At 40.0% G+C, this 25,964-nt stretch overlaps 1 protein-coding gene across 1 annotated transcript in view; it reads left to right on the plus strand.

The window, feature by feature from the left end:
• The window catches only part of kif21a (kinesin family member 21A), a 117,936-nt gene that overhangs the window by 58,923 nt on the left and 33,049 nt on the right, over positions 1–25,964 (plus strand). The window contains exons 9-26 of the mRNA XM_079809771.1: positions 228–417; positions 520–583; positions 2,444–2,653; positions 9,182–9,266; positions 9,355–9,469; positions 13,272–13,460; positions 15,862–16,061; positions 16,515–16,622; positions 16,713–16,781; positions 19,672–19,805; positions 19,881–20,025; positions 20,212–20,406; positions 21,467–21,568; positions 21,710–21,875; positions 24,253–24,273; positions 24,849–24,906; positions 24,996–25,050; positions 25,286–25,497. Coding sequence (XP_079665897.1) covers positions 228–417; positions 520–583; positions 2,444–2,653; positions 9,182–9,266; positions 9,355–9,469; positions 13,272–13,460; positions 15,862–16,061; positions 16,515–16,622; positions 16,713–16,781; positions 19,672–19,805; positions 19,881–20,025; positions 20,212–20,406; positions 21,467–21,568; positions 21,710–21,875; positions 24,253–24,273; positions 24,849–24,906; positions 24,996–25,050; positions 25,286–25,497 — 2,318 coding nt within the window. The remainder of the gene's footprint in view (positions 1–227; positions 418–519; positions 584–2,443; positions 2,654–9,181; positions 9,267–9,354; positions 9,470–13,271; positions 13,461–15,861; positions 16,062–16,514; positions 16,623–16,712; positions 16,782–19,671; positions 19,806–19,880; positions 20,026–20,211; positions 20,407–21,466; positions 21,569–21,709; positions 21,876–24,252; positions 24,274–24,848; positions 24,907–24,995; positions 25,051–25,285; positions 25,498–25,964) is intronic.

Consider the following 25,964-nt stretch of genomic DNA (forward strand, 5'->3'; position numbering starts at 1 on the left):
AAATGTTACATAGTGCAGCTTTAATTGAAAACTACATCTTTTGTAACGTTATACATGTCTTTGCTGTCATCTGTAATCAATTCAAAGCGTTCTTACTGAATAAAACGATTGATTTTCTTTTATTTTGAATGGTAGTGTATCACAGTTTCCACAAGGATATTAAGCAGCAAACGTATGGTTCGTGTGGATGTTTGGTCAAATGAAGTAAAGCTGTGTCTGTTTCTCAGGGGAAGCGTATGGTTGGAGAGGATGGGCTGGAAAGCATCAATGACATGTTCCACGAGAACTCCATGTTGCAGATAGAGAACAATAACCTGCGCATGCGCGTGAAGGCCATGCAGGAAGCCATCGACGCTCAGGGCGCTCGACTCACACAGCTGCTCAGCGAACAGGCCAATCAGGTGCTCTCCAGAGCAGGTACATCAGCCAATCACTGCTGCTCGTGGGGAATACTGGCATACCAAAGGACTTCGGAAGATGTTCGATAGATGTTGACAGAATATTGACTCTTTATTTCAGGTGAAGGCAGTGAGGAGATTGGAAATATGATTCAGAATTACATCAAGGAGATTGAGGATCTGAGGTAAAGCAACCTTTGAAGAAACATTTGTCCAGTATTTTTATATGTTTGCTGATATCCTGTATGAGGCTGGTATTGTAAATCTATATAATATAATGTAGAATAGAGTACAACAGTCGGTTTCCAGAAGTGAAAACTGATTTTTAATCCATAATAATCCATGGCATTTGCTTCTGTTGAAGCCCTGAATCTGCATTATTTCATCTTATTTTTTAAAACAATTGAGTTTAACATTGGAATTTGTGGTGAAAAACTACATTACCCATACTGCTGTACAGAAAATGACACCAATCAGTGTAAAAAAGAAAAAGTCACCAGCTTTTCACCAAGTGCAATGCAAAGTGTGGGATGCAGTGGGGTAAAGCGCGCCGCCACTGGACTCTAGAGCAGCGAGACGTGTTCTCTGGAGTGACCAATCACGCTTCTCTGTCTGCCAATCCGATGGATGAGTCTGGGTTTGGCGGTTGCCAGGAGAACGGGACTTGCCTGACTGCATTGTGCCAAGTGTAAAGTTTGGTGGAGGGGGGATTAAAGTGTGGGGGTTGTTTTTCAGGGGTTGGGCTTGGCCCCTTAGTTCCAGTGAAAGGAACTCTTAATGCTTCAGCATACCAAGACATTTTGGACAATTTCATGCTCCCAACTTTGTGGGAACAGTTTGGGGACGGCCACTTCCTGTCCCAGCATGACTGCACCAGTGCACAAAGCGTCGCTCCATAAAGACATGGATGTTTTATTATGCTGTTCGCAATGCTTCGTGGGATTTTAGTTATTTCCTTCATTAAAGTAGTTAAAGAGTTAGTTCACCCAAAAATTACAATTATCCCATAATTTACCCACTAGGTGTATATGACGAATAAGTTATATTCAGAGTTTTATATAAAATGTCCTGGCTAATCCAAGCTTTATAATGGCAGTGAATTGTTGGGTTATTTTTGAAGTCCAGAAAAGTGCATCTATCCATCATATAATTGCTCCACGACTGCCGGAAGTTAGTTATTTAAGTCTATAAAGTTTTAAATATGGATATTTTTCTTACACAAACGCATCACTTCGCTTCAGAAGGCCTTTATTAACCCCTCGGAGCCGTGTGGAGCAGTTATATGATGGATAGATGCACTTTTCTGGACTTCAAAAATGACCCCTCAAGTCACTGCCATTATAAAGCTTGGATTAGCCAGGACTTTTTTAATATAACTCAGATTGTGTTCGTCTGAAAGAAGAATGTCATATACACCTAGGATGACTTGAGGGTGAATAAATCATGGGCTAATTAAATTTTTTAGGTGCACTATTCCTTTAAGTACACAGTACCTATTTTTGTCCAATTTTCAGATACTCTTTTGCTTTTAAGGACCGTTCACACCAAAAATGATAACAATAAAGATAACTATATTAGTGTCCACACCAGCGGTTGATATCGTTCTATTTATAATAAGCGCATGCAGGAGGATGGATTCTGATTGGCTGTCAAAGTGTTTATCGTTCATCACAGATACAATCATTCTGACAGTGATTCCAATGATTGGTTTCTCTGTGCCGTTACCGTTATAGCTGTGGCTCTTTCATAGTGAGAAAGATTTTTCAGAACTATATCTTTATAGTTATCGTCCTTGGTGTGAACGGGCCTTTATATAAAAGTCTGTAATGTTGTGATTCACCTCATGTTGAGCTGGTTGGCTCGGTCTGTGGCTTATTTTAATTCTTTAACAAAAGGTTTCACAAATTCCTATGGGAAAATTGAATTGAATAAACCTCCGGAACCAACGCCGCTGGAAATGCAATCTTATTGCCCACCAGAACACCATAGCAACGCCCTGGCAACCACTCACATTGATAAAAGAAGTATTTCTGGGTGTATTTCAGAGCCAAACTTCTGGAGAGCGAAGCCGTGAATGAGAACCTGAGGAGGAACCTCACGCGAGCCTCCAGCCGGCCTCAGTTTTACGGAGCATCCGGATCCTTCTCCCCTGCCCTGCTGGGGGCCGACCCGAGCCAGGAGACCACCGACATCATCCAGATCGCCAAGAAAGATCTGGAGAAACTGAAGAAGAAGGAGAAGAAGAAGAAAAAGAGGTAATAAAAGGGTGAGAGTGATCTTAGGAGGGGCTGTCGCCGTGGTAACTGGCCGAGAGTGAGTGTGTTATGAATAATTGCCCCTCGTCTCCAGCTGAGTGAAACAGAAGCATTGTGGGATTTGTCTAGTTTCACGGCGAGCTGTATTGTTCTCTCAGCGGTGCGATTATTACTACATCAGGCATTGTCGTAAAGACTGTAATCAGGGCTCTTCTACCACACCTGCTAATGTTGTTTTGCTTGCGTTCCTTCGAGGACAAATAGAGAAACAGATATATTTCGGTTTCAAATAAATGTTGTTCTCTTGTACTTTATATTCATCAAAGAAGCCAAGAAAATAACATGGCTGCAAGCAGCAATTACCGGGGTTCAAGCGCTTCAAGGCCTTTAAGCACATGTGTGTAAAGATACTGTTTTAATTAGCATGTAACCAGAAAAGACCATTTGCAGCCAAAACAGGCAAGTTTTAAAGCTTTTAACCAGTTATCGAGGTTGAGACAAAAACCTTGGACTAGTTTGCGTCCTAAATAATCTCTGATGTTTACTAGGGGTGTAACGGTGCACAAAACTGACGGTTCGGTGCGCTCCTCGGTTTTGAAGTCACGGTTCGGTACGGCAGTTTTATAAAATTGCTTTTATTTATTTTAATTAAACAGTGGTTTACTGAAAAAAACTGTGTCTGTCCTAAAATGAATTCAATTATAACTAAAAGTTTCTTAAAGATAATGCTGTAAACTATATAGGGCGCCCTTACTCACACATTACTATAATATTAAAGGACAGAACACAAACTATTAGCCTAAATTCAGCTGATATAGATATAATAATCAACACTCAAATAACACATTGTGTGCAAACATGTAAACTTCACAGTTTTTGCAATAACTTCTAAATCTAATTATAAAAGTTTTTTCTCCAATTTATTGTTGAAATATAATTATTTATACACAGTGACTGTCCTTTTCATGACAGATTTATTTAAAGGATTAGTTTTAAATAAACTTTTGCTGATCATTTACTCACCCCCGTGTCATCCAAGATGTCCATGTCTTTCTTTCTGCAGTCGAAAAGAAATTAAGGTTTTGGATGAAAACATTCCAGGATTTTTCTCCATATAATGGACTTCAATGGGCTCCAAACGGTTCAAGGTCCAAATGACAGTTTCAGTGCAGCTTCAAAGGGCTTTAAACGATACCAGACGATGAATAAGGGTCTTATCTAGCAAAACCGTCAGTTTCTGCGAGAAACCGAGCAGTATTTATGCTATTATTTTACCTCTTTTCAGACGAGCGTGATCATCTCTGAGCTCTGCCATAACTTCCGCTAAGTTAGGTCAAAATACGAGCGTGGTCATAGATATATTGACTGCAGATGCCTCATTCTACTGATCCGTGCAGGCGCTAATGAGGCATCTACGATCGATATATCTATGTCCACGCTCGTATTTTGACCTCACTTAGCGGAAGTTATGGCAGAGCTCAGAGACGATCACGCTCGTCTGAAAAGAGGTAAAATAATAGCATAAATACTGCTCGGTTTCTCACAGAAACTGATAGTTTTGCTAGATAAGACCCTTATTCATCGTCTGGTGTCGTTTAAAGCCCTTTGAAGCTGCACTGAAACTGTCATTTGGACCTTGAACCGTTTGGAGCCCATTGAAGTCCATTATATGGAGAAAAATCCTGGAATGTTTTCATCAAAAACCTTAATTTCTTTTCGACTGTAGAAAGAAAGACATGGACATCTTGGATGACACGGGGGTGAGTAAATGATCAGCAAAAGTTTATTTAAAAGTGAACTAATCCTTTAAACACATGAAATAATCCAGACATCAGTAACAGGTTCAGTAGAATATAATGAATATAACGGCTAATATAGGTCATATATTTAGTGGAAGAGTTGATTCCTCTAGTGAACGGACAGCTGTGGACACTGAATGAGTTCTGAGGTAAATGTGATGCTAGGTGACATTGTTCTCAAGCTGTTTTACTGACGTCTTTTCGTTGTTGAAACACTGATTGAGCGATTACACAACATATGATACATTTCAGTAAATTGTGATGTATCCTCAACATACCTTAAGATATTAATTCACGTTTATTCTTTAGGAAGAGATGATCGCGTTCACTCGCGCGCGGCCGCTTGAACTGACGCGCCTATGATCAGTCACGCCACATTAAAGAGTGTCAAAACGGCATTTATCGTTTGAATTTCGTGATAAAATGGACTGAATACTTGATATGTTCGTGTGGGAACTCGGATTGAAGTGTGTTCCGTGATTAACCCTCTCGAGTCGGCTCTCTTTTTTTCTTATCAGTGCCAAAAAGACTCAAATAACTTTTTTTATCATTCAGGCAAGTGTTATACATCATTATAATCTGTTAAGTTCACAATACAGTCACAATAAAAACAAAATGTTTTGCTTTTTGCAAAATAAAGAAAACAAACATGATCTGCAGCCTCTCTCTGAAAGACATTACTTCAGAAAGGGAACTCTAGCTTGGTGAATACTTGTCTCACAAACATGAGACATATGTCTAAAGAAACGCTGAAACGTCAGGTTTTAAACAATGTAAACAAAATCAAAAACACATTTTCTGTGTTTATGTAATCTGGTTGAAAAGAGATGGATGCCAGATTTTAGATTTTCAGAAAAAAATGAGTTTTTTCGGGAAATAAAAAAAAATATAGAATTTTTTTTTTTTGCTACACAATTGAACCAAATGTTCAATGTGTGTAATAATGTTATTACAATACAACTGTTTTCAACATTAATAATAATCAGAAATGTTTTTTTGAGCAGCAAATCAGCATATCAGAATGATTTCTGAAAGATCATGTTGCTGAAAATTCAGCTTACAAATTACAGTTTACAATATATTCAAATAGAAAACAATTATTTTAAATTGTAATAATAATTCATGTAATAATAATTAATTCGTGAATTAATGTTCTTTCAATCAAATAAATGCAGCCGTGACGAGCAGAAGAGATGTATAAGAGACATTTAAAAAATCATAGTCATAATCACATAGTGAAATCTTAGTTTGTATGTATTTTGTGAGCTGTTTATGAACTAAACTTTTTTTTTTAATTGTTTAGATTATGACAAAATATAGAAAAATTTTGAAAATGTATTACAAAAAAAAAAGCTGTAAAGCTTGCTGGAAAATGCCACTCTTTTATCCAGATTTACAAGCCGACAAATCAACAAACTACATTTCCCATCATTCCCATGTGCACTCTGAAATAAACACAGGAATGAGGAAGTAAAAGTCGATTTTTTATTTTATTTATTATTATTAATTCAAACCGTTTACAGGAGACTAGGAGGGAACTGTGCACAAAATAAACCTAGAGAGATATAATATCCTTTATAAGATGCTTTCTTACCCACAGTGAACATTTGCATGTTTACTAATGTCTGTACCGTACCCTCTCTATCTGTCTCTCTCTGTGCTCCTCGATTCTGCTCTTTAACCCTTCACCTCTGACCTCTGACCGCTGAAGACTCCAGCAGCTGCTGGGTGACAAGAGAGAGGAGGAGGATGAGGAGGAAGAGGTGGAGGAAGACAGGTTTGTCCCTGTGTCTCTCTTTCCCCTCTATAATTAACCATAACCCCCTGTGTGTCGTCTCTGCTGCAACCTTTGAATTCTGATTGTCTTTCAGGCAGGTAGTTTCCAGAGACCTGGAGAACAGCCCAGACAAAGTTTATACTCTATTCATGTACTTTAAAGTGTATTTGGGTAGAAACAAAGTCATTCAAAGTAATGGGTGAATCTCACGAAACCTGTTAAGAGCATGTCCAGGTGACATTTCAACCCCATTTCCATGACGTTTGCTTCATTCTTTCACCTTAAACACTTTGAATTGAGTTTTTATGATCATTTTTCGTTCTCTGTCTGTCTGAACCTTTATGTAAATGACCTTATTTTAATTTGAGTAATTTTGTTTCAATATGCTTTACTTTTTAATATTTTTATTTAGCTTTTATTAAGTTTTAGTCATTTTCGTACTTCAACTTAAAGGGATAGTTCATCCAAGAATGAACATTCTGTCATTTATTCCCTCAAGTTGTTCCAAACCTGTATGAATTTCTTTCTTCTGTTGAAGGACTTGATAAAAAATATGCTTAAAAGTTGATGGGCCCCATGGATTACCATAGTATTGAGTCTATAATATGATATGATAGTCTATTAGTCTATATTATAGACTATAATATGAGTAAATAATACTATTAGTCAATGGGGCCCAGTTTGGTTACCGTCATTCCTTAAAATATCTTAATTTTTGGATGAACTATCCCTTTAAAGGGATAGTCCACCCAAAAATGAAAATTCTGTCATCATTTACTCACCCTCAAGTTGTTCCAAAACACAAAAGAAGAATGTTTGTAACAAAGCATAGTATTTGTCTCCCTACTATGCTAGTCAATGGTTGCTCTATCTGCTTGGTTACAAAGATTCTTCAAAATATCTTCTTTTGTGTTCAGCAGAACAAAGACACTCATACAGGTTTGGAACACCTTGAGGGTGAGTAAATGATGACAGAATTTTCATTTTTGGGTGAACTATCTCTTTAAGGCAACCCCGAATTACATGACTTCTGGCTGGATTTTGCTGTCGCAAACAGATTTCCAAGATCCGCAACAAAACCCCTGGATCGCGGCTCGGTTTTCCCTGCCTTTGAAGGCAGTTTCCGTTCACACCAAACGCGAATAGAGCGTCAAAATCGCGTCTACCGTGTCTAGTTTGACGCGTGAACATTTTGAATCCATTTGCGCGTCCACTGTGAATTGGACGCGCGTATAAATTGAGCGTTTGAAGCGAAATAGACGTGCGTTCAAGACGCTCCAGGAGAAATATATCATAAAACACCACTCTGCCTCTTTTCATTTTCATTAAAAATATATATTAAACATTAATAGTCACACAAATGTGGTCCAGGCAACTCATTACTACATTAAGACTACATTATCTTCACTGCATGCATAATTAAATATCCTTAAAAAGTAAAGTTATGAAACATCTCTTTGCCCTCAGTCAAAATGATTTGGCAGACAACAAATAATGATTCATGACACCAAAGATCGCACATTAGATCCACACAAGACGAATTCTATCTCATGTTTAACCACTGCAGACGGCAGAAGGACTGGCCGAGGAAAGGCTGCTCTCGCCGGGGTTAATGAGCGCTGAGCACCCGGTGATCCGCTGGAGCTCACAACTCCAAAAACACAAGATTATTTTTTTTAAATAGGCGCTCTCTTTATAAATAAACCACCGATTTGAGCTTTAAACAACTACATTCTCACCTGAAAAAGTCTTAAAACTACATTTTGTGACACAATAGTACTATTTTTAATTAATGCAGGTTTCTCATCACGTCACTTTACCACGTGACAGCAGCGAGCAGGCTCCTGATTGGTTAACGCGGCGCGAATTGACGCCAAAGTTCAGATTTTTCAACTCGGGCGTCAGATGCGAATTCGCCTCAAGCGCGTGAATGCACAAAAAGCACCACTCGCGCCGCAAGACGCTCAATTCGCATCCAATTTGTGTCATTTGCGAACTGGATGCGCGAATGAGGCGGAATCGCGTCTACGCGCCTTTCCATTGACTTAACATTGAAATCACTCGCTCCAGATGCTCTATTCGCGTTTGGTGTGAACGCAGCATTATACAGTAGGGGGCGCTATTATACATCTTCTGAAAGAGTAGTGAACATGATGGCCAATCAGAGACATATGTTGAGTGCGTGAACCCAATGGCCAATCAGAGACATATGTTGAGCGTGCGAACACGATGGACAATCAGAGACATATATGTTCTATAGGAAATCTATATAGCTTTGCGGGTGTGGATGAACTCCATCTGTTTTGATCATCGATCCAGACATAGGCTTTGACAAAAACGTGATTTTTCTCAGCAGTCACAGACGCTGCAATATTATTTTCAAAGCTGTTTGATATTATCGCCACGTGATCTTGTAGTGTGTGCAGTGCAACGACAAGGTGGAATTAATCCAGCCATTCACAGTTCAGATGTTATAAACCGATGGTAGCTGGTACTTACACTTGGTTTTGAAAGTTTGTTTTCATTTAATATCTTTGTTATTTGAGCTTTGTTTCAATTACCAAAAGTGCTTTTTAATAGCTCACGGTGTTGTTCACCAGGGCGGGTCAATTTTCTGAGCTGAATGTGGGCGGGCATATGCAAATGAGCCCATGGCTGTCACATCATACCCATGAAGGTTTCTGAATGAGATGTTTTAACATTTTTGTTTCGATAAATAGTCTGGGTGAACTGAATCGCCAATGTTTTCAAAAGAGCAAATCCGCTTTCATAATATACCACCCATCTAACTTTTCTGTTTCATCATGTCCATCATAATACCATGTCTTCTTTCCTTCCCCCCTAATTGTCTGTTTTCTGTTCTGTTTCAGATAATCTATGCTGCATATTTTGAAAAAAAAAGTGCTTTTACAAAATAGATTTCTAATTTCTAGTTTTGATTTTCCCCTGCAGTGCTAACAAAGATGAAACGCTTGATGGCGAACAGAAGATTAGCGAGAGAGAGCAGTTAGAACCGACCAATCAGGAGCCAGAGATGGTATGATTGACAGTCCACTTGCTCTATCAGACCATATTTTAAGGCGGGAGCGCATCATTCAGTCTTTGATATGAAATTGTTTCCATAGGAGGCCAGTGACCGTGAGGAGGGGGATGGAGAGGAAGATGAGGAGGAAGTTGAGGAAGAGGAAATGGAGGCTGAGGAGAGCTCTGATGAATCTGACTCTGAACTGGATGAGAAGGGTACTGTTGTTTACTCTAAAACAATGTACTGTTTCAAACCAGCCTTTAAAGCTGCACTATGTAACTTTTCCATCCGCTAGAGGTCGCCTATTTAAAACAAAGGTGTAGTTTGATGATGCCAAGTTTGAGCGCAGAATCTTGGGACATGTGGTCTTCAGCTCACAGCCGGTGGGAAAGAATCGGGACAGGACTCGGACAGAAATCATGTTGATGGATGTGATTATTAACGTTACTGTAGTCTGAAGCAGAGCAGGAGCGAGTGTTGAGGAGCTGAGGAACCGCTGGAGCGATTGTTAATAAGATGAACGCCACACACGCCTCGTGAGCAGCAGGACTTTTATTATGCCACAGTCACCGGCGCTACTTCCGCTTTTGCGGTCATGAGTGTGAGGTAGCGCAGCTCTGCTGATCATATTAGACACTTCTGAGTGTGTTGATGATGTGATGACGTTACTCTGTGTGTTCTCTCAGCGTCTGCAATGACACTTGTTCACACTGCAGTGAGAGTAAAGCGTTTCTGCAGAATAAAACCAGAAACCGAGGGGAACGCAGATATGATGTCATCGACAGGCCACGCCCTCACACGTCCCGGTTCCTCGGGTAAAATAGCAATTTCTCACGATTTACAAATAGTTGGAAACATTTGAGATACTGTAAGTACTCAACTGAACAAAATATATAACACTGGCCTAGTGGGAAAAATTTTGTATATTTTACTGCAAAAATGTTACATAGTGCACCTTTAAGCTACAATAGTAAAATATTAGGACAAAAGCAGTATTTCAGTACTTGAACACGATGGCCAATCAGAGACATATATGTTGAGCGCGTGAACACAATGGCCAATCAGAGACATATATGTTGAGCATGTGAACACAATGGCCAATCAGAGACATATGTTGAGCGCGAGAACACAATGGCCAATCAAGAGACATATATGTTGAGCATGTGAACACAATGGCCAATCAGAGACATATGTTGAGCGCGAGAACACAATGGCCAATCAGAGACATATATGTTGAGCGCGAGAACACAATGGCCAATCAGAGACATATATGTTGAGCGCGTGAACACAATGGCCAATCAGAGACATATATATTGAGCGTGTGAACACAATGGCCAATCAGAGACATATATGTTGAGCGCGAGAACACAATGGCCAATCAGAGACATATATGTTGAGCGCGTGAACACAATGGCCAATCAGAGACATATATGTTGAGCGTGTGAACACAATGGCCAATCATAGACATATATGTTGAGCGCGAGAACACAATGGCCAATCAGAGACATATGTTGAGCGCGAGAACACAATGGCCAATCAGAGACATATATGTTGAGCGTGTGAACACAATGGCCAATCAGAGACATATATGTTGAGCGCGTGAACACAATGGCCAATCAGAGACATATATGTTGAGCGTGTGAACACAATGGCCAATCAGAGACATATATGTTGAGCGCGAGAACACAATGGCCAATCAGAGACATATATGTTGAGCGCGAGAACACAATGGCCAATCAGAGACATATATGTTGAGCGTGTGAACACAATGGCCAATCAAGAGACATATATGTTGAGCGTGTGAACACAATGGCCAATCAGAGACATATATGTTGAGCGCGAGAACACAATGGCCAATCAGAGACATATATGTTGAGCGTGTGAACACAATGGCCAATCAGAGACATATATGTTGAGCGTGTGAACACAATGGCCAATCAGAGACATATATGTTGAGCGTGTGAACACAATGGCCAATCAGAGACATATATGTTGAGCGTGTGAACACAATGGCCAATCAAGAGACATATATGTTGAGCGTGTGAACACAATGGCAATCAGAGACATATATGTTGAGCGTGTGAACACAATGGCCAATCAGAGACATATGTTGAGCGCGAGAACACAATGGCCAATCAGAGACATATATGTTGAGCGTGTGAACACAATGGCCAATCAAGAGACATATATGTTGAGCGTGTGAACACAATGGCAATCAGAGACATATATGTTGAGCGTGTGAACACAATGGCCAATCAAGAGACATATATGTTGAGCGTGTGAACACAATGGCCAATCAGAGACATATATGTTGAGCGTGTGAACACAATGGCCAATCAGAGACATATATGTTGAGCGTGTGAACACAATGGCCAATCAAGAGACATATATGTTGAGCGTGTGAACACAATGGCAATCAGAGACATATATGTTGAGCGCGTGAACACAATGGCCAATCAGAGACATATATGTTGAGCGTGTGAACACAATGGCCAATCAGAGACATATATGTTGAGCGTGTGAACACAATGGCCAATCAGAGACATATGTTGATCGCGAGAACACGTGGCCAATTAAGAGACATATATGTTGAGCATGTGAACACAATGGCCAATCAGAGGCATATATGTTGAGCATGTGAACACAATGGCCAATCAGAGACATATATGTTGAGCGCGTGAACACAATGGCCAATCAGAGACATATATGTTGAGCGCGAGAACACAATGGCCAATTAGAGACATATGTTGAGCGCGAGAACACAATGGCCAATCAGAGACATATATGTTGAGCGCGAGAACACAATGGCCAATCAGAGACATATATGTTGAGCGCGAGAACACAATGGCCAATCAGAGACATATGTTGAGCGCGAGAACACAATGGCCAATCAGAGACATATATGTTGAGCGCGAGAACACAATGTCCAATCAGAGACATATATGTTGAGCGCGAGAACACAATGGCCAATCAAGAGACATATATGTTGAGCGCGAGAACACAATGGCCAATCAGAGACATATGTTGAGTGTGTGAACACAATGGCCAATCAGAGACATATATGTTGAGCGCGAGAACACAATGGCCAATCAGAGACATATATGTTGAGCGTGTGAACACAATGGCCAATCAGAGACATATATGTTGAGCGCGAGAACACAATGGCCAATCTGAGACATATATGTTGAGCGCGTGAACACAATGGCCAATCAGAGACATATATGTTGAGCGCGTGAACACAATGGCCAATCAGAGACATATATGTTGAGCGCGAGAACACAATGGCCAATCAGAGACATATATGTTGAGCGCGAGAACACAATGGCCAATCAGAGACATATGTTGAGCGTGTGAACACAATGGCCAATCAGAGACATATGTTGAGCGCGAGAACACAATGGCCAATCAGAGACATATGTTGAGCGTGTGAACACAATGGCCAATCAGAGACATATGTTGAGCATGTGAACACAATGGCCAATCAAGAGACATATGTTGAGCGTGTGAACACAATGGCCAATCAGAGACATATGTTGAGCGTGTGAACACAATGGCCAATCAGAGACATATGTTGAGCGTGTGAACACAATGGCCAATCAGAGACATATGTTGAGCGCGAGAACACAATGGCCAATCAGAGACATATGTTGAGCATGTGAACACAATGGCCAATCAAGAGACATATATGTTGAGCGCGAGAACACAATGGCCAATCAGAGACATATGTTGAGCGTGTGAACACAATGGCCAATCAGAGACATATGTTGAGCGCGAGAACACAATGGCCAATCAGAGACATATATGTTGAGCGTGTGAACACAATGGCCAATCAGAGACATATGACGTACAAATAAAGTATTGAATTTTTTTAAAAATAATACTTTATAGCAGATATATATAATATGTAATGTTAACTATATTTATACGAATAATTGATGTAAAAAAAAATGTCTGTTTAATGATAATCTATATGTTAACATATTTGATTTATTTATGAATTTCTGTTGTGTTGATCAGAGGACTTCCAGGCCGATCTGGCCAACATCACGTGTGAGATCGCCATCAAGCAGAAGCTGATCGATGAGCTTGAGAACAGTCAGAGGCGTCTGCACACACTCAAACAGCAGTACGAGCAGAAACTCATGATGCTGCAGTGCAAGATCAGAGACACGCAGCTGGAGCGAGACCGCGTGCTGCAGAACATGGGTGAGTTCAACAACTGCACTGAAGGATCGTTCAGAACATGGACAGATGCATGCATTAAAGAGGCTACATGTAGAATTCAGAACCCCTTGTTATTAGTGACACCGGTGGCCATTAGGTGAACTGCAGCCAGCAACTTATTGCTCACACTCGTACACGCGTGCCCAGATAAACTGACGGCGGAGCACTTTTTCATTCTTCACTTAGAAGTAAAAATAAGTTGGAAATACCTTTGCAGCGATGTACTGTTAACGAACATCCTGGCGCCGTCCACTGCTGAGAGTGACGTTTAGATCTCGATAACAAAATAAACACAAAACAAAACTAACTTCAGTGAGAAAACAGCAGTTCAGAAAGCATCTGCTCGTAGTGATGTGGGTGTGTTTGCACCAGCTCTGCGATTCAACAGATGAGGACGAGTCAGTTAAATTACACTATTATAATAGATTGAATTAGATCGCTTAATTGAGATTAAACGCACCTTACATTAAAGTTTTTAATATATTTTTATATTGTCCACATTTAATCTCCAAATTAATGTAAAAACAGCATAAATAATTTATTTTAAATATTTTATCTGTGTTAACACACTTAATTTGACAGCCCTAGTTTGAATATAAAGTATGTTTGAGATTAGAGTCTAATCTCAAACATACTTTATATTCAAACTAGGGCTGTCATTATCATTAGAGCGTATAGATCTGGCTCTGTGAGACTGCAGTTTGGATGAATCCCTTTCCTTTGCATGACACTGACATTACAGCGCAGAGCGGCTCTTTCGGCATCATCCTGAACATTGTGTTTGCTTTCATTTCATGCGTCATAGAACAGAAGAAAGGCTCTCAGGTGTAAACGTCACATACGACAAAAACCTTGTGTTTCCTTCACATGAACATCAGTCTACAGGCTTTCATACAGCATAGGAAGTCGTCGTGTTTTTTACGTTTCTTTACAGGCTGTTCACACATCAGCAATAAAAAGTGATTATGGTAATGCATGGAAAATTGTATAGCCCCTTAAAGTAAATATACAAATTTTGATTTCATGTTGACTCTGAGTCATGACTCTACTATTAATAGTAGTGTCACACACACACACACACACACACACACACACACACACACACAAACAACGCTCCGAACATGGAGATCAGATTTGAGTCTGGCAATATACCCTGAGAAAAGCTAAAGAAAGTCTTGTTTCTTGGTTTGTTTGTTTGTTTTATTTATTTATTTGTTAGGTTTTTGTTTTGTTCTACTCTGTTTTTGTTTTGGTTTCATCGGTTCTGTTTTATTTTTAATTGTTTGTTTATTTTGTTTTGTTCTTTTCTGCTTTGATTGTTTTGGTTTCATTGGTTCTGTTTTGTTTTTGTTTGATTTGTTTTTGTTTTGTTTGGCTTTTGTTCTTTTCTGTTTTGTTTGTTTTGGTTTCATCGGTTCTGTTTTGTTGTTTTATATTTTGTTTTTGTTTGCTTTGTTTTTTGTTTTGTTCTTTTCTGTTTTGTGTGTTTTGGTTTGGTTTCATCGGTTTTATTTGCTTATTTTATTCTGTTTTTGTTTGTTTTATTTTGGTTTGGTTTCATATGTTCTGTTTTGTTTGCGTTGTTTTTTGTTTTGTTATTTTCAGTTTCGTACGTTTTGTTTTCGTTTCATCGTTTCTGTTTTGTTTTTTTGTTTGCATTGTTTTTTGTTTTGTTGTTTTCTGATTTGTTTGTTTTGTTTCGATTTCATCGGTTCTGTTTTGTTTTTGTTTGTTTATTTTGTTTGCATAGTTTTTGTTTTGTTATTTCTGTTTTGGTTTCATCTGTTCTGTTTAGTTTGTTTGTTTTGTTTGCATTGTTTTTTGTTTTGTTATTTTCTGTTTCGTATGTTTTGTTTTGTTTCATCTGTTCTGTTTTTGTTTTCGTTTGTTTATTTTATTTGCATTGTTTTTTGTTTTGTTAATTTGTGTTTGTTTTGTTTTGGTTTCATCGGTTCTGTTTTGTTTTTTGTTTGTTTATTTTTTGCATTGTTTTCTGTTATTTCTGTTTTGTATGTTTTGTTTTGGTTTCATCAGTTCTGTTTTTGTTTGTTTATTTTATTTGCATTGTTTTTTTTTTGTTTTTTTTCTCTTTTGTTTTTTTTGTTTCATCGGTTATGTTTTTTTTTTGCAGGGTTTTTGTTATTTCTGTTTTGTTTGTTTTGTTTTCATCTGTTGTGTTTTGTTTTTTGTTTGTTTATTTTTGCATGTTTTGTTTGTTTTGGTTTCATCGGTTCTGTTCTGTTTTGTTCATTGTTTGTTTATTTTATTTGCATTGTTTTTGTTCTGTTATTTTATGTTTTTTATGTTTTGGTTTGGTTTTGTTTGCTTATTTTATTCTGTATTTGTTTGTTTTGGTTTGGTTTCATCTGTTTTGTTTTTTTAGGCTCAGTGGAGTCCTGCTCTGAGGACAAGAGCAAACGGATAAAAGCAGAATACGAGAAGAAACTGGGTGTGATGAACAAAGAGCTGCATAAACTGCAGGCGGCTCAGAAAGAGCATGCTCGCCTACTGAAGAACCAGTCACAGTTTGAGAAACAACTGAAGAAACTACAGCTGGATCTGGCTGAAATGAAGAAAACCAAAGTACGTGTCACCATGGAGACTGCACATGGCTGTTTACTGAGTCATTGGAAAATGCTGAATCACCATTACAACACAAAATATTGCATTATAAACCGCGCCTCCCAGTGGTCAACAGACACATCACCCCTACTGCAACATACTACAAAACCATTAAGAATGGGCTTCTTTTCACAAAATAAAAGTTGTTTATAGATGATATAAAAATAAATATTAGTTATATAATATATATTGCATTATAATAACACGTGTATTTAATTTTGTAAAGGTTTTTCTACTGCTAAGATGGCAATTCTAGATGTAATGTCAGCTCTAGAATTATTACCACCCTTCATAAAAATGAGCAAAAATTAATATTAATAGTAGTAATCTGTCTAATTATCATTATCCACTTTCTGTATCACTAATCTTACCGCTGAACTAGTATAAATGAGCTGACTGTTGCTGTGGTGTCAGGTGCGTCTGATGAAGCAGATGAAGGAGCAGCAGGAGAAGAGCAGAATGGCCGAATCCCGCAGGAACCGAGAGATCGCCACACTTAAGAAGGACCAGCGCAAACAGGAGGTGCATGATGGGAAAATAACCCTGGTGCAGCATGAAAGAGCCAACTGACAGTGAGAAATGTTCAATGTGATGTGTTTTTCTCTTGTACAGCATCAGATGAAACTGCTTGAAGCGCAAAAGAGACAACAGGAACTCATTCTGCGCAGAAAAACTGAGGAGGTGAATTTTTCCACATTCATTTTGTTTCTACTGTACATACAAAGTGCGACGCATTTGTTTAATCACAATAAATGTTTAAAATTAGGGCTTTCAAAAGATTAATCGCATCCAAAATAAAAGTTTGTGTTTACATAATATATGTGTGTGTGTGTGTGTACTTATGTTAATTATTATTTATATATAAATACACACACATTCATGTATATATTTAAGAAATATTTGCATGTATATACTGTATATACATTTATATAATCTATAATATATATAAATATAAATGTTTTATGTATAAAAATAATATTTTTTTCTTAAATATATACATGCTTGTGTGTGTATTTATATATAAATAATAATTAACAGAGTACACACACACATATATTATGTAAACACAAACTTTTATTTTGGATGCGATTAATCTTTTGACAGCCCTATTTAAAATATTTATTTAAAATAGGAAATATATTATTAACTATTATTGTTATACATTTCATTTCCTTAAACATGCATTTACCCTGGAAATAACCGTCACGCAGAAACGTTCCCATAATATCGACATTCTGAGTATGTTGATCTCCGCATTGAGTTCTTTTAAAAGGGAACTTGATCGGGACATCCCTAGATGAAACTTTAAACTTAAAAAAAAAAGAAAGAAAGAAAATTAGAAATGTTGCCTTAGCAAGCTAACTGAAATAAATTAAGTTCAATTTGAAGTACTAAAATTACTAGCATAAAAACCAAAGTTAAAAATATTTTGAAAATAAAATAAAAGCTAATTGAGTAAAACAAGTTAATAGAAAGCTAAATGGGAATATTAAATATTAAAAATGACTCTAATTAAAACTGAAATGATAAAACGAATAGCTACAGTAATTAAAACCATAATAGTATATAAATAATAGTGAATTAACACTAATGCACTCGTATACTATAATGTACTTTTTTAATGCTCAGATTCTTTTCGGGACCACTATGGGTTGTATAATTATCTAAATACTTTTAGTAGTCAGTTTATGTATCCCCATAGGGAAAGTAAGTTTGCAGCATACTCGCACACCTTTAAAAATCACAGTTGGTATATATAAACAATCATTTTAATACAAATAATCTAATTTAAATAACCAGACCAGCTGACCGTACACCCGGTGCAAGTGTTTTTTACTAGTTTCAGCCCGACGCAGTTTTCATTTTCACGTCCAGCGCCACGTTGGTTAAATTGCAAATTGTCTGTTCACCCATGGGCGTCTGGTCTGAAAACCAGGTGTGTTCAGGAGCATTGTTGGCGTGTTGCTATTTTGAGGAACTGAAACGACTGCGCCATTGACCAACACAAACCTGCTGCTCTAAAGTCAATAGTGCAGTATTTATTGTGTTATTTAAAGGGTTTGTTAGTAATATGAGCCTATAGGCGGTGCACAACGTGCATACACTCTGCTTATTACACACACAGGGCAGCAGCACACACACATGTTTAAATATTAAAATTAAAAGGATTCCTCTCTGGAGAAGCGTTCAGTCTTCCGCCATGTAAAGAGTGAATCTGCCATGACACGAGCACAAATGGCTTTTAAAGGGAATGGGAGATGAGACTCTGATTGGCTTATTGCACTTTACGCCCAAAACACACCCATGACTCATTAAGAGACGAGGTACAACCCTTTTGAACCATGCGCCGGCCGTTGTTTTCCATCATTAAACTAGCAAAAACTCAAAACAGGAGGTCCTGCGGCGCGATGGACGCGATTCCGCCTCATTCGCACGTCCAGTTCGTGCGAATGACGCGAATTTGACGCAAATTGAGCGTCTTGCGCGAAACACGCGTTACGTGCGAGTGGTGCTTTTTGTGCATTCACGCGTTTGAAGCGAATTCGCATCTGACACAAAAGTAGAAAAATTTTAACTTTGGCGTCAATTCGCGCCACGTTAACCAATCAGGAGCCTGCTCGCTGCTGTCACGTGGGGAAGTGATGTGATGTGATGAGAAACCCTGCATAATTTAAAAATGCTACTGTTATTGTGTCACAAAATGTAGTTTTAAGACTTTTTCAGGTGAGAATGTAGTTGTTTAAAGCTCAAATCTGTGGTTTATTTATAAAGAGAGCGCCTATTTAAAAAAAATATTATTGCGTTTTTGGAGGTGCTCAGCGCTCATTAACCCCGGCGAGAGCAGCCTTTCCTCGGCCAGTCCTTCTGCCGTTTGCCACTGGCTCTGATGTCCTGTAGTGGTGCGTCTTGTGTGGATCTAACGGGCGATCTTTGGTGTCATGGATCTGTCATTTGTTGTCTGCCAAATAGTTTTTACTGAGGGCAAAGAGAAGTTTCATTACTTTTTTTTTTAGGATATTTAAATATACATGCAGACATAGACATATTTCTCCTCGAGCGCCTTGAACCCGCGTCTATTTTGCTTAAAACCCTCGATTTATATGCGCGTCCAATTCGCTGTGGACGCGCGAATGGATTCAAAATGTTCAAGCGTCCAACTAGACGCGATGTGAACGCAGCATTAGTGCAGCTGCGCTGTGAGCTTCAGACCATGAGCTCAGGGGACGGATTCATGGAAAAAAATAAGTTTTTCTTAAGAAGAATGTTACAGGCTTTCATTTGGAAGCTTGTTTCCATGAAATAAAAAATAAAAAAATTCTCTCAATTCTGACTTTTTTTCTCAGAATTGCGAGATACTTCATAATTCGCAATTGAGATGTTTATATCAGGCAATTCTGAGAAAAAAAACTCTGAATTGCAAGTTTATAGAAGCAATTTTGAGAAGAAAAGTCCAAACGGCGAGATGAAAACTCGCAATTGCAATAAAACAAGCTTCCATACTGATTCATTTTGGTAGTCAGAGAAGGCATTTTCGAAAGTTTCCTGTAGTGATTACTGCTCTGTTTCTCAGGTAACCGCTCTCAGGAGACAGGTGCGGCCCATATCAGGAAAGGTCACACGAAAGGCCAATCTATCCGAGGACCTCTCTCACAGACCACCCGCAGGTCGGACATACTCGGGCTCAGGAGCACCTAATGGAACCAGGTGCGTTATACAAGCCCTAATGTGTGCACTGTAAATGACCTCACGATGCCTGTGACTGACAATTGTTTGCTTTAGATTATACTATCGCAGGCCGGCTGGGATATACTCCACTCGAGTGGCTCGTGGGAAATGGCAGAGTCTGGAACGCCGTATCTCTGATATTATCATGCAGCGCGTGACAATTTCCAACATGGAGACTGACATGAATCGTCTTCTAAAGGTACAAATCATGAGAAACACCTACTTTACAACAAATCGCCCAGATAATACACTGATCATACTTATTTTAAAACTTATTTAAAATATGAACCCTTTTTGCAATTGAATTGCATTTATTTTTTTTAAAACACACACTACAAACTTACAAACTTGTTTAGCTTCTCATTGTTCGAAATCCCGCCCACAGCAACGTGAAGAGCTGACGCGCCGGCGGGATAAGATCAGCAGAAAGAGAGAGAGACTGCTGGCGGAAGAACCGGAGGTTGAGAAAGATGTTCAGTCTCTGAACGAGGAGCTGGAGTCTCTGCTGGCCAACATCGACTACATCAACGACAGCATCTCTGACTGTCAGGCCAACATCATGCAGATGGAGGAAGCCAAGGTGAGGCAACTCTCACCGCTCCCTACTGTTTTACCGCCTTTATTTAATTCAAATGTCTGGAAGTGCTGGAGTGATGCGCAATGGCTGGTGGGTAAATTCCGCTCCACTTCCTGTGAAGTGATGTATCGATCTTATTCCCTATGCCGTTTGTTGTGCCCTTCCAACTGAACATGCTCTCCCCCATTGGGAGTATTTGGAATATTGGAATACCATTCCTAGGTTTATCGCCCCTAAAGGTGGAAACATTGAGCCTTCTTGGCACCATCCAAACATTGAGGGCGTCCGTCTCTTTCCAGCTCAACCTATAGCGTGAGTTTGGGGCGTGGCTACTGTAGCAGACGGAGCCAGATGTTTACCGGTGTTTAGCCGGTGTGGGACCATGGCTGATACGTTACATGGGAAAAGACATTTGGCTTTGGTTACAGAAATGCAAGACAAATTTGACTGCATTTAGACCTTCAAAGATTAAACAAGTCATGAATTGCTAGATTTGATCATTAATATAAATTAAGGACATTCTTCACATTCTTTTAACTTAAATGCAAAATAACTCCAATACAAGCAATAATCAGCTCAAATCCAATCATATCATCTCACATTGGGTCAATTTGGGTGTCTCTACCGACCTCTTGTGAAAAAAAAAATATATATAACATATGTCATGACTCTTGCCACTAGATGGCCTTATAGCTCTATATGGAGCAAATGAGCTGTTCCTCTGGGTCCTAAAGTCAGTTCTTGAGTTTATCTCTTCAGTTTGCATTCAGATACACATGTAGACTTTATAAAATCATTTTTGGTCAAGTTATTTTGAGCATTTTTAGGTTGTTAGGTTGCCTTCCATTCATTCTAAGGGGTCAAATTGACCCGCAAAGGAAGGATTTGTTAGTTTTTTTATTATAACCATATAAACACCTCGAATCCAGTCATTTTGTTTTGTGTATTCGTGTTTCAAGTGCGACAAAATTCCTGAGCTCTTGGACCACTCCAGTGAACACTAAATCAATTAAGTGGAAAATTATGGATTTTTTAAAATGACCCCCCCCCCCCCCATGTGTAGGAAGAGGGTGATGCTATTGATGTCTCGTCTGTGATTGGGTCCTGCACTCTGGCTGAAGCTCGATTCCTACTGGATCATTTCATGTCCATGGCCATCAACAAGGTATCCAATCACAAAACGGTTTATCTGCTTTGGTTTTCTCTGTTGCAGGCTATAATGTTAAAAGTTCCATTCACATAAACAGTTTCATTAATTTTTAAAACTTTAGCACATTTGGTGTTCATTCTGACCGCATGTTTTCAGGGCTTGCAGGCAGCTCAGAAGGAATCTCAGATAAAGGTGATGGAGGGGCGGCTCAAGCAAACTGAGATCAACAGTGCCACTCAAAACCAGCTGCTCTTCCACATGCTGAAAGAGAAGGCAGAGTTTAACCCGGAGCTGGATGCGTTGTTGGGGAATGCTCTGCAAGGTAGGGACATTCCTCCAGAAGCTTATCTGTTAGTCCTTTGACCCCAGGGTCTAAGACCTTAAGAGAGACCTTGGCGGTACTGCTCAGCCCTCTTAGTGTGCCAGAATTCTGCAAATACTCAGTCACAAAATTTGTAAAGTGCAATTGTGGACTCTGGAATAGGAGTGGTCAAGTCTGCTCCTGGAGAGAGTTTAGCTCCAATAAGATAGCCCTCTAGTTGCACTTTTCCATTGGGGCTGGTTCTGGAGCCGTGCCCACAAAAAAACCTGGACTAGTGCCCAAATCTCATTTCCAAACCAGCTCTGAAAACTTGCTGGTCTTGATCAGTCATTGGAAAACGAGTCCTGGCCAAGGCTAGCTTCAGCAACTGCACCAGCCCCAGTGTAAAAGTGGTATAGGAACAGTATTTGCTACCCCTGGTCTAGGGGTTGCACCAACTAGCCGATTAGTTCTGCCACTAGTTGATGTGTTCAGTCTTTGATGACTAGTCATTGGACCCTGAAAAAGCTCTCAAGCCAAAACGCTTTGGTAATTTTTTGAGTTTATGAAAGTTCCCCTTTTTCACTCAAGTGTTGCTGGATCCCCTTTTTTGCACTTTTTATATTGTCTGCTTCCATGCTCCTTGTGAGCTGGGAAAGTTGCTCCAGGTCCTACCTTACTAACTTGAAGAGCAGTTGCCCTTTGCAACTCAGTATAGTTTGACACAAGTCTGTCTTGAGTCATGTAGGTCTCAGTCTTGACTCTGACCCGACCCGCTTCAGGCCTCGGACTTGACTCTGACTCAACCCTCCATAGGCCTCGGTCTTGACTCTGACTCAACCCTCCATAGGCCTCGGTCTTGACTCTGACTCGACCCTCCATAGGCCTCGGTCTTGACTCTGACTCGACCCTCCATAGGCCTCGGTCTTGAATCTGACTCGACCCTCCATAGGCCTCGGTCTTGACTCTGACTCGACCCTCCATAGGCCTCGGTCTTGAATCTGACTCGACCCTCTTCAGGCCTCGGTCTTGACTCTGACTCGACCCTCCATAGGCCTCGGTCTTGACTCTGACTCGACCCTCCATAGGCCTCGGTCTTGAATCTGACTCGACCCTCTTCAGGCCTCGGTCTTGAATCTGACTCGACCCTCTTCAGGTCTCAGTCTTGACTCTGACTCGACCCTCCATAGGCCTCGGACTTGACTCTGACTCAACCCTCCATAGGCCTCGGTCTTGACTCTGACTCAACCCTCCATAGGCCTCGGCCTTGACTCTGACTCGACCCTCCATAGGCCTCGGTCTTGACTCTGACTCAACCCTCCATAGGCCTCGGTCTTGACTCTGACTCAACCCTCCATAGGCCTCGGTCTTGACTCTGACTCAACCCTCCATAGGCCTCGGTCTTGACTCTGACTCAACCCTCCATAGGCCTCGGTCTTGACTCTGACTCGACCCTCCATAGGCCTCGGTCTTGACTCTGACTCGACCCTCCATAGGCCTCGGTCTTGAATCTGACTCGACCCTCTTCAGGCCTCGGTCTTGAATCTGACTCGACCCTCCATAGGTCTCAGTCTTGACTGTGACTCGACCCTCTTCAGGCCTCGGTCTTGACTCTGACTCAACCCTCCATAGGCCTCAGTCTTGACTCGACCCTCCATAGGCCTCGGTCTTGACTCTGAATCGACCCTCCATAGGCCTCGGTCTTGACTCTGAATCGACCCTCCATAGGCCTCGGTCTTGACTCTGAATCGACCCTCCATAGGCCTCGTTCTTGACTCTGACTCGACCCTCCGTAGGCCTCGGTCCTGACTCTGACTCGACCCTCCGTAGGCCTCGGTCTTGACTCTGACTCGACCCTCCGTAGGCCTCGGTCTTGACTCTGACTCGACCCTCCACAGGCCTCGGTCCTGACTCTGACTCGACCCTCTTCAGCTCTCTGTCTTTTTGGATGTCCGGTCCTGCTTCTGGAGGGCCAAAGTCCTGCGAAGTTTAGCTGTTCAAACACAGCTGCTTTTAAAGTTTATTGTAGAGGTCCTGCAGATATTGATATGCCGGTTCAGGTGAGTTTACTTATGGTTGGAGCTAAACTCTTCAGGACATTGGCCATTCAGGAGCAGGATTGGACACCTCTGATACCACAATAACGGACCTACATATAACAGTTGTACCTCAATCAAATAACAAATTAATCAGTCCCCTTGAAAGGTTGTACCATGTCCCCATGTACAGGCTTTCCACGGCCCAAATTATGGAAAAGTCATAGAAAAGTGTTGGTTAAACAGTGTGGAAACCCTTGAAATAACTTTTCCATATTCACGTTGTATTGTGGTATATCCATGAATACCATCATACCATATAACTTCATCTTTTCTGTTCCCCTGTTGCCTGATTTAAACAGAACTAGGTAACATGCCCTTGGGTGAGTACCAATAGCCACACTCTCTCTGTAATGAGTGCATGGGTCTACCTCCTTGGACTAACCACAGGCTAGCGGTCCCATCCGCAGGTGCATGAGGCTTCTGTTCATCTGTCCACACCCCCTCTATCGGTCCATCCCCCAGCTAGTAACATACTACTCATTACCATTAGCATACAGCTGTACAGCAGCAGGAAAACAAGACATTCTTCAAGACCATGTACAACTAATTTTTTCCTGTCCTTTTTGAATGATTTACCATTTGTGTTCCCTCATCTTTCTTTTCCACAACTTTTTTGCACTAACTTTGATGATAGCCTCTTTCTGGTCAAAACGGTTTGGATCAGCGTTCACGGCAACTAAAGAAACTAGCATGGTAGCACAGTGCTTAATTTATTCGCTCATTCGCTTTTATTACTACCACACTCTCAAAAGTCTCTTAAAAATCACAGATAACAACGTCAGCGTGTTTTTGCCTTAATTCAAGTATCTTGCAAGTCCTTCCAATTCTTCTGGTGTAAGTTAGACACCTATTTGTTGTTGTTTAATATCTACTCTCATTTCATTTTCCTCGTTAGAAAATGGAGATGACAGTAGTAGCGACGAGTCGACCCCAAGTCCTGCAGTGGAAGGAAAGTAAGTTAATCTGCCAATGGCAAATATGTTTCATTACTGTGGTCCAATGATTGAGCAAGCCTAAGTCAATATATTTTCCCCCAATTCAGCACCCTGGCCTCAGACCTCATGAAGTTATGTGGCGAGACTAAATCTAGGACTAAGGTATGGGAAAAATTACCTGAATTTTACCTTATCAAAAGCTTGGTAACCAAGAGATTTTAGGTGCAAACCATTCAAAGGTTGATCCATGAGCAATGATCACTGTGCCCTCAATCAAGACACCTAATCTCAGTGGGACTGAACCCAATAAGTGACTTTGGATGACAACCAATTCCTTGCATATCCTGTTCCCTTATTTAACTTACCTTGTCCATTTGTTTTTGCAATAATTGCAAAGGCCCGAAGGAGGACCACTACTCAGATGGAGTTACTCTATGTAAACAACTGTGACTCTGGCCCGGACACACCATCAAGAGACTTCTCCATCCCTTTACACACAATGGCTGAGACATCCGAGGGAGCTGGAGATCTGGAGTCTGCTGGAAATTCAGTCAGAGATCGGGACTACATACTCACTTCTGCTGGATTGTCCTCTAGAATGGGTAGCATGTAAGTGTAAAGTAACCTCAAACCTTGCTAACTAAAATCTTTGCTTACTTACTGCTCCACCTCACATCATGCATGAACTAACTACTTCTGCTTTGTTTACTTTAAAATTTCTTTTTTGTCCTTGTTTAAGAAAGATGGTTTGATGTCACACTAATATTTTTTCTGCTATGCTGCTAAGACTGATATATCTAGTCAATTTAGTTTTTTGTCAAAAGTTTAATAATCTTCAAAGATAGTCTTCTCTAACGCTTTTATTCAATTGACTTTAATTACTATCCCATGTGAGTGGCTAACAACACTAAAACAACAAATCTATACTCAAGAGAACAGTCTATTTGTCTAAAAATATTTTAGACCATTATAGTAAATAGTTATTTATAGTAACTATTATTTCTCTTGCAACTTGGACCACCGATAGCTAGATAACAGTATGTGTCGTGAGTTGTAGAGACTTTTTTAGCGGGAAG

This window comes from Gobio gobio, assembly GCF_949357685.1.
Source record: "Gobio gobio genome assembly, chromosome: 25".
NCBI classification, from domain to species: Eukaryota; Metazoa; Chordata; class Actinopteri; order Cypriniformes; family Gobionidae; genus Gobio; species Gobio gobio.